Raw genomic sequence first — 8,987 nt, forward strand, 5'->3', positions numbered from 1 at the left:
TTCATGGATGAGACCTGCTCAATGTCCTTACCTTCATCATCTAATAGTGGAGTGTCTAATGGCGTCGACCCAAAGGTCATTGAGCGGAATTTCATTCCATTCAAGGCCATGAATAGAGCGCCTACATTGCAATAAATGTCCGCACTAGTTTTGAATGTTCTTTAATATGTTTGGTTACCATCATTTTAAACTATATTATAATTTGGCGTATTATTTTGCTTAGAAAAGTTAGATGAGTCAATACCATCTGCATTTTGCATTGCCTTTTTTACCTTTTTGCTATTTTTATTGACATAATTAAACAGCCCTAATTATCATGTTTGTGCAATTAAAGAGGCATCTTCATAACACGAGCGTCACCTTTGGTCATGAAATGCATGCAACAACTCAGTGCAGAAACTTGAAATTTCTTATTATGACTCCTAAACTGAGATGCTGAAATATTTCCATTCATGCAAATGAAGTTTTCTCACCCTTGGTGAGATAAGATTAGCTCTCTTCTCCCAAAATTTGCAGTGATGTATTATAATGTAAAATAAATATTATGTTCCTGTTTTGTTCAGCCCGCATCATTTACAATGTGCACAAAATGCATAGATTTGAGACAGAGAACATTGCAGAGCGTTCAGGCAAGTTCTGTCCAACCATAACTTGGAAATAATATGAAAAATCATTCTCACATCTCATGTGAAATGACTCAAAAGGCATTTTGAAAATTGCAATTTTTGAATTCACAATATCTCGTTACAAGCATGCTGGGGAGCACAAGCATCTAGTGGAACAGGGAAATAAATAAAGACCTCAGGAAGTACAGACTTTTTCCCCTCTTTACGCTGACTCTAGTTGCTCAATTGTGAGAAAGAAAGAGAAACAGTCCAGCTAAGAAAGAGACCCATTAGAGTAAGAGGAACTCTTGTCTAAACTTATGAAAGCAGTGACATATTGGCCATCAATGGAAGGATGGGGTGGCCTTGCTGTTCACAAAAGAACAATCACCGTCCTTTGGAGACTCGTTTTCGACTACGAAACGCCCTCCATGACGAGCAAACATCGTTTATCTACAGTTTTCACGCTCCAGGTCAAGGTTACGGTGTTTACCCAAAGTTCGTTTTCAATAAAGCAAAGTCATGGCTCGGAGCTTTTCGGGTGTGTTCCAGACAATGGGAATGAATCCCGTTCATGTAGCCATGCATCTCATAGATACGAATTTAGTCGACACAGCCACCTCATAGTGCCACTTGTTGACGAAACGTCAGGCAACGGAGAAATCTTGCCTCTTGGCCAAATTATTATGAATTCAGTAAACAAAGGCTTTTGTTTGACATGTGCGAACAGAAAACGATCTCATGAGAATGTTTTGAAATGTCCTTGGGTGTTGTTAGACTATCAGGGAGGGGTCTCGGAATTATCGATCTACTTACTAGTTTTCCACTACTTCCATTATTGCTTCAAAAACAAAGGGCCCCGTGGGGCAAAACAAATTTGTTTGTGAATGCTCCGCGAAGGATGTAATGAATTGTATGTATGCACACTCCGTGCAATGCCTGCCTCAAGGATTGGCCTTATTTCCATCCTGATTCAATTTGGGCATGGCCAGATCTCTGAGTCCATCCTTGTCTCACTTATTCAGGCCCAGCTAGAATGGAACGACTGAGAACGAGCACGAAAGAAATTGGACTGGGCAAGGAGTCTCTTTTCCCCTTCCATGAGACGGTTGGTCCATGTTCAGCACACGTTGGAACAAAAGTGTTTATGAGTGCTCTATCCAGCAATGGTATTTTACGGCACGTTGTCTGACAAAAAAGCCTTTGTCACTCCTATGGACTAAAAGAGCATAGATGTGTACTCTTAATCGGAAGAGTACAAATTTTTGTTACGAGGAAATTCCTCAGTGAGACATGTATCTCTCTTATATCTCTGGATCAATGCAGCTCCCTTGCTCTTCTTCTGTGAAGGGCATTACCTTGAGACATTCAAGCAACTGGCCTTCGCTTCGTTAATGAAGTGAGAGAAACCTGACGTTAGGAGAAAATCTCTAAATGGCCTTCATGGTCTCTTTTAAGCAGCAGAGAAACCACCCTGCTCTCTGATTCGTCAATGATCGGAACTCATCATCTGCTATCATTAGTCGTATCGGCGTCGGACCCGTTCATCCATCTTCAGAGTGGATGTAACCTTGGGACCAAGAGGTTTGGCGGATATTTTGAAACCGATACATAGTGGCCGTTCATAAGAGCACGTAGAGCGGTCAAGTTCGTGGTGGTGCTTTGCTTTCTGCTCACATATTATGCAGTGTGCTGAGGCTGCATGATGGCAAGACCCAAGAGAGGACATTATTTGAATACGGTGGAAAATTATCCTGTTCCCTCTGTCCTAGGGACCCAGTGGTCCTTGATCCAAAGTCATCCCCAAAACACGGCCAATTTGGCTCGTGGCCAAGATATGAATGGACTCTCCACATTTTCTGATGGTGACTTGTGTTCTCTGAATTAATGTGGCTGGGTTGTAAAACTGCTCTCTCGTTCTTGGAGGACTCTTGTTCGTCTCAAAAAACTTTCCTTATCCTCCTCTTCAAAGCTAGCCATTAGAGCATTTTCCAGTACTCAAGATCCCCAAAGATATTTGTCTTGGTTACCAACGTTAGAGCATCTTCATTTAAGTTGATGCTCCCCATCTCAAAATACAGAGTGTCCCCTACAATATAATATGGAGGGCTAACAGTCGTGAATACGAGTACATGTGGTCTAGGGGTCTTTCTAGTATGTTGTTCACTTGATCTGTAGTACCGAGACTTCTCCGACTGAGGTACTGCCTGGCTTGCCTCACTCACTCATAAATTGTTGGAGGCGTCTAAACTCCAACCAGACTCGAGTTTTCGGAGATCCTGACAGTTCTCACGTGAAATACAAGACGACGGTGGCTTCATGCACACAAATGGAGCTCTATGGCCCATGGGTAAGCCGTTGAGCTAAAGGACCTTCTCGCTAGGGACAAGTTGGAGGCTTTCTAGAAGGTGACTGACTCTTTACTCCTTACCACCACCCCAAAAAAACGGAAACCGAAGAGAGGCTCTTCTTTCGTGGTTGACTCGTAACTTCGGAAGGAATCGTGCATTGGCGGTGAAAATCAAAACATACTCTCTATATATGCTTGGACTGGTGGCAGAGTTATTGCTCTAAAATAGTTAATTATTGGACTACCTCGGGGACTCCAAGAGGAAACAATGTAATGGGCTGTTTAATGACACAAGTTTGGTGCATCTTTTCCGGGAGTTTTCGCATATGCACTACTCATTAGGGCAATAATTGACCATTCCACTAAGAGCAAATGTACTGATTTGGCATGTTGAAGTCGATAAGTGAAATTGCAAGTTTTCATACATTGAGACTCATTGGTTGTTCATTCGTCATCATCAGACAAGAGGAATCGGCCGAATCTCGAGGCCCATCAAAACGAACTAGTTTTGAACTAAAAAAATGAAGCTGAAAATAATCATGGAAAGCTAAATAACCATCTGAACAACTGACCTGGGCGTTGTTAGGTCTAATTGAGGCAATGATTTCTGTTAATCCCTTCCTGCAACGACATCATTAGTTTCGTTTCTGGACAAGTACTTACATTTCGTTTATCCCCTCCCTGTTTCAGAATGGCGACGGATATATTAGCGCTAAAGAGCTTGGTGTGCTCATGAGGACCTTGGGTCGAAATCCCACTGAGGACGAGATAATGAACATCATGAATGAGATCGACATTGATCATAATGGCAAACTGGATTTCTCCGAGTTCACCATGATGATGCGGGACAAGCTGGCCAACGAGGACATGGAGCTCGAGATCAAGCAAGCATTTCGGTGAGTCCCACCGAAGAAGGGCAGCCCCTCCCCTTCAAGAACCCACCTCCTCCTATTCGTTCTCATGAATCCGAAAGTTTGTGGTGGTGATGAGGATGAGAAGATCTAATTACATTTGTATTGGGGAGAGACTTGTGCTTGATTACTTTTCCGATAATGACGAAAGAACCTGTTGGTGTTTTCCTCATAAACGAGGGCCAGCCGCCCAATCGGATTGATTTACACAAAACTCACCATATAGTGCCTGTACAAGATACTCTTGACTTGGACCTAATATAACATACACTAGAATGGAAATTCCAGAACGAACCGCATTTCCATGCAATGGCTGGACCAGAATGGCAAACCCTAATCCTCAAAAGATTTACGCACCTAACGAATACTTTGTTTTCCTGATGCAGCTCACTCTGCAGTGGCAAGGAGGATACTTTTCGTCCGGTAGAGTCTCTTCTTCGGACTGAATTGTGGGTTGTGCCTATTCTTTGGTGATTTATCGAGGCCTTTAAAAGCACATTCTCTCCTGTAAAGGCCGTTTGTTTAGCCACATTAAGCCGATTAGACCATTTATTGGCCCATTATCACGTAGGGAATGAAACTAAACTTCCGTCTTTCTGTCTTTCTGTCTTGGCATTGTTCTCAAGTTGCAACAAACATGTTTTTCGTGTGCTTGCAGGGTGTTTGATCGAAATGGAGACGGATACATCAGTAAGATCGAGTTCAAACATTGCATGATGCACTTTGGAGAGCAATTCACCGACGAGGAGGTCGAGGAGATGATTGCCGAGGCTGATTCCAACAAGGACGGAAAGATTGACTACACGGAGTTTTCCCAAATGATCTTGAAGGAGATCAATATGGACTCCCAAACGAAGAGTTAATACACAGACTGGCGGGCTCAAGTCCTAGTCTCCCAGAATGCCATCGCAATTCGCAACTTATGCTTCCCGATTGATCTCTCTCTATTCCCTGGGCCCCTTTAGGGACGGGTCCGGGAACACGTTCAGCTTGCCCATTTGCATTTGAGACGTCACGAGATCCGAATCTCCACCGCACGAATGACGAGACTTCTTTTTTGAGTGAGGAATAATTTTCTTCTACTGGCATCCACGGGCAACTTGCGAGTTCTTGTGCCCAATCCTTGATGATAACACTCTGTGGAATTCACTCTTACGTTATTCCATTTCTGTGATAATCTGTGGCAATTCTCTGTCCGTTGCTACTTTAGCTCTGGTAGAGGGAAATTTCGAGTTGAGTTCATTCACCAGATTCTAGTGAGTTTCAGGATGCCATCATATATTTCGAAATACAAATTTTATTTTTCACTATACCTAAATCCAAACGATATGTGTTACTGTGTTACGTACGTATGGGCACGCAAATATGTGTCACACACACGTGTTTTCTTGGTCCAACGCAGTTTACATCTCGGTACGGTAGTGTAGACTCAGATCGTAATCATTTTGGTCAGCTTCTTCCATTTTCGTTTTGAGCCTCCTTGTTCCAAAAGTGCGACCATTGCATTCTTGAGCTCCTGAAGTCCGGTTCCATGTTTAGCGGAGCATTCCACGTAGGCATCCGCACGCACTGACCAAGCCAAAACTTTCCCCTTGCTCGAGCAAACTCTAGATCGGTTGGAGAAAAGAGGGAGGAAGAGGGATGGAGAAGATTAGTGTGCTCGAGAGTCTTTCCCTACGGTCCACAAAAACCTGTTGAGCCTAACTCTAAAGTGCAAACCCACTCAAAGATCTGGACTAGTGAAAAGAATGCGGGGAAACTCCAACGAGTTTTGGAATGGATTTGCCGGGAACCACAACAACAGATTTCCTTATTCTCTGGAGAGCCACGTCGCTCGTGGTCCCAGGAGTAATCTGGTCATTGCTTGCTCCTGGCTCCCCTCCCTCAAATCATCTTTGGTATGGTAATACTACTCACTTTCGTTCCTCAGGTTGGAAATGCTCCGCGTCCAAATGGGAAAGATCTTGGGGAAATTGACCAAGAGACAAAAGGTCCATTTTTGCTGCCAGAGAATGCTTCTTCTTGAACCGCTTGTGCACACATTTATCCTCCAGGGAAGATTGGCGGGCGTCCAAGGAAAATTTCTTGGTTCGCATAGCTTCTCGTTTAGCTTTGGCTAAGTCGCACTCGTCATTTTTGGTTTCGTTTCCCTCTACTTCTTGGTCATCGTGCTCTGCCTCGATCGAGTCGTCGCCCAAAATGGCTTCAATCTCTTCATCATTGATGTTATCATGGACATCATCGCCACCGACACTACCGGGAAGCTCGTCGTTGTTCTCGGAACAGTCGTCCACCGAACCTTCGTCAAAATTCTTCTCGAGATGCTCGGGCTCTTCCTCGATGTCCAGGGACCTTTCGTCTTGAATATCTTGTGGATCAGGATCGCCTGAAACTGTGCTGGAATCGTTACCACTGGATTTCTCATCGCATTTGTTGCCCACGAGGAGAAACGGGATTTCTGGCAAGATGTGATTGATCTCGGTGACCCATTTGCTGGAGACGCTTCTCAAGGATAAGGTCGAATCCATTGCGTAGCACAACAACACCAGATGCGAGTCCATGTAGGACAAAGGTCGTAAGCGATCGTAGTCAGAATCACCGGAAGTATCGTGAAGGCTAATATCGAACTGAATCGGGCTTTTGGTGGCCTTGTTTTGACCTTCGAGAATGATTCTGGACTCAGAGGTGTCAAAAACAGTGGGACAATAATCGTCTTGGAACGGACTTCCTTTGAGCATATCCAGGATCGAGGTCTTGCCCACTTTGGGATCTCCCACGATCACCACCTTCTTCGGAATCACAGACGCCATGGTTCCGGCTCCGAATAGTCATTCACATGCAAATCGTCTCGCTCAAGTACAAGTGTGGCAAATTGTCAAGGATTGAATCCATTCAAAATGAACACAATCTTCACCTCATCTTCAACGAGCTTACATAATCGTCGGATTTGATGATGCGTTTTTCCTCTCTCTCTCTTTCTCAAAGTCGTCAACCAAACGCTCGAATGATCCAATACTTGAACAGTGAACAACCGTGTCTGTGTGCTTGGAGATGACCAAAGCTTGTTGCTCGCATGGCGCCTTCTAGGGTCCGTACTACGTACTCGGTATACTGATTGGTGTGCATGTGTGTATCATGGCTGCTAGGAATACATAGACCACCACAATTGGGACGCTCTCCTGCTTCTCTATGGAGTTTCCAGTTCATACACTTCCCACTGGGCCGTTTTAATACTGCATGCAGGGGAGCTGTGGTACACTGGTAGTGCTCCTCAACCGAGACCTCGGAGTGGCTGCCGTTGCATGACTGGAGCCAAAGAATTTTAACAGTGCAAGAGTTCTACTACCAAAAGAATAATCGAAAAGGGTGTCTGGTAGTTGGATCGTTTATTACAAAGCTATCATTTTGGAAACTTTACGCCATTTAAAATGCTTATCCAATTTGGAGAGTTGCGCGTGGATTGAAGCTCGGAGAGACTCGATGCCCGTCCGATCTTTGGCAGATAATTCCACATAATCGTCGATGCCCAGCTTCCATGCTAAGACTTTCCCTTGTTCTGATGAGACTCTGCACCATTCAAAACGAGAAAAAGGGGAATTAGAACTTGGGGGAGAGATTATTCCATTCGAGGTGTGGATCTTAGGATCCTACTAACTGGAGAATTGGCTCGTCTTGATGCTGACTTTAGTACTTTCTACTTTCGTATTCCTATTTCTGATCAAGACACCGATCGAATGGTCAATGAATAACCAACGAATGAGTAGTGACATGTCTTTGATGTGTGCACCAGATTATTCCGTCTATTTTTGAGGTGTATTTTTTTTAATGTGAGGTGTCAGTTCAACTCGACTGCTGGAAGTTGGAATAGGCGTGTTTCCAAATTGCAACCCTCATTGTATGTACAGATGGCAAAGTTGCATCGCCTTTGACAACTCGTTTGTTCACAAGTTCACAACGAGTTGTTTCTGAACGTATGCTTTGTCTATTGATGCATTTTCACCTCTCTAAGCGAGAGGTTACCAATTCCTTGGGGAATACGCAATTTCTACAATTGAAAAGCAGTCCCAAAGTTGGAACAACCGGCACAAAAGTTTTGCCCGACGTTATAGTCTCGAACGAGCTTTTGTTCCCCAGAACATGGAACGATATGTGACATATTAGATGATTTAGACATGGCAATGACGTACAACTTACAAATGTGTGTATGTGTGTGTGTGTATGTACTTCCCTCCCTCAAACTGGCCTTATTAATAACGGTGTGTAGTGTACTTTCGTTATGGCATTCATTACCTTTTCACTGGCAGCTGGAAATGCTCATCATCTAAATGGGTGAGGTCTTGCGGAAAGTCCTTCAGATTAGGTCTGTGGCTGATGGGAGTCGGGGAAGACACAACATCAGGCTCATCATGTTCATCTTTCACGTCATTTAACTTTAAGTCGCATTTGAGTCCAAGCAAAATGATGGGAGCCTTCGGGAGAAGGTGCTTGATCTCGGGGATCCAGCGGTGTGATATATTCGTAAAAGACTGTGCATCATTCATGGAATAGCATGCCATTACCATGCAAGAGTCGAGATATGACAGGGGTCTGTAAATCAGAGAAGCATGAGATTAAAAAAAAGTGTAATAATGATATGGTTTGGCAAATGCTAATGCCTTAGTTTGTCGTAATCAGGATCACCCGACGTGTCTGCAAATACAATGTCAAGATTGGGCTTCAATTGTACGCAGATGTCTTCAATGATGGTAGGGACATATATTGGTGAGAATTGCAAGCCTTGAAGGGCCTGAATGATGCTGGTCTTTCCAACTTGTTGATCACCAATGACGATTACTTTGAGGTCTTGATTAGCCATGTTAATTTACGTAGCACATGTGACATTGGGGTAATCGCAAAACTAACTTGGTGAGCCAAACGATCACTGCTTTCCCCCCGAGCTTTTATCAGTTTCATTTGAGTAATTTATTACTCACGAATAGCTTCCACACGATATCGAGGGCGAAGTCATTGATAGACAGGGTCGCATATTAGAGAAAAATAATTAATTCGAATCATTTTTGGAAAAGTAAGGACATCCGGCATCTACTGATAAGTATTTCAATGTGATCAGCCGGTTGAACA

The 8,987-nt window shown here is 43.7% G+C and overlaps 3 protein-coding genes across 4 annotated transcripts in view; 1 reads left to right on the forward strand and 2 right to left on the reverse strand.

Moving 5' to 3' along the window:
* Window positions 1-5,184, forward strand: part of LOC131881412 (neo-calmodulin-like) — a 20,185-nt gene extending 15,001 nt beyond the window's left edge. Inside the window, exons 2-3 of the mRNA XM_059228258.1 lie at window positions 3,646-3,851; window positions 4,525-5,184. Of these exons, the coding sequence (XP_059084241.1) occupies window positions 3,646-3,851; window positions 4,525-4,729 (411 nt within the window). The 3' untranslated portion in view covers window positions 4,730-5,184. The remainder of the gene's footprint in view (window positions 1-3,645; window positions 3,852-4,524) is intronic.
* Window positions 5,124-6,909, reverse strand: LOC131881411 (rho-related protein racN-like). The gene is made up of 2 exons (XM_059228257.1): window positions 5,784-6,909; window positions 5,124-5,473 (listed from the first exon to the last, which is right to left on the reverse strand). The coding sequence occupies exons 1-2, from the start codon at window positions 6,674-6,676 to the stop codon at window positions 5,296-5,298; spliced, it is 1,071 nt and encodes a 356-aa protein (XP_059084240.1). The 5' UTR covers window positions 6,677-6,909; the 3' UTR covers window positions 5,124-5,295.
* A 326-nt stretch (window positions 6,910-7,235) lies between these two features.
* LOC131881413 (rho-related GTP-binding protein RhoA-B-like) lies at window positions 7,236-8,888 on the reverse strand. 2 transcript variants are annotated; one of them, XM_059228261.1, is made up of 3 exons: window positions 8,840-8,888; window positions 8,157-8,453; window positions 7,236-7,433 (listed from the first exon to the last, which is right to left on the reverse strand). In XM_059228261.1, the coding sequence occupies exons 1-3, from the start codon at window positions 8,872-8,874 to the stop codon at window positions 7,256-7,258; spliced, it is 510 nt and encodes a 169-aa protein (XP_059084244.1). In that variant the 5' UTR covers window positions 8,875-8,888; the 3' UTR covers window positions 7,236-7,255. The 2 variants fall into 2 exon arrangements, with proteins under 2 accessions (XP_059084244.1, XP_059084243.1); XM_059228260.1 differs by lacking the exon at window positions 8,840-8,888 and adding an exon at window positions 8,522-8,802.
* Window positions 8,889-8,987: the final 99 nt, after the last annotated feature.

Source organism: Tigriopus californicus, chromosome 5, assembly GCF_007210705.1.
Source record: "Tigriopus californicus strain San Diego chromosome 5, Tcal_SD_v2.1, whole genome shotgun sequence".
NCBI classification, from domain to species: domain Eukaryota; kingdom Metazoa; phylum Arthropoda; class Copepoda; order Harpacticoida; family Harpacticidae; genus Tigriopus; species Tigriopus californicus.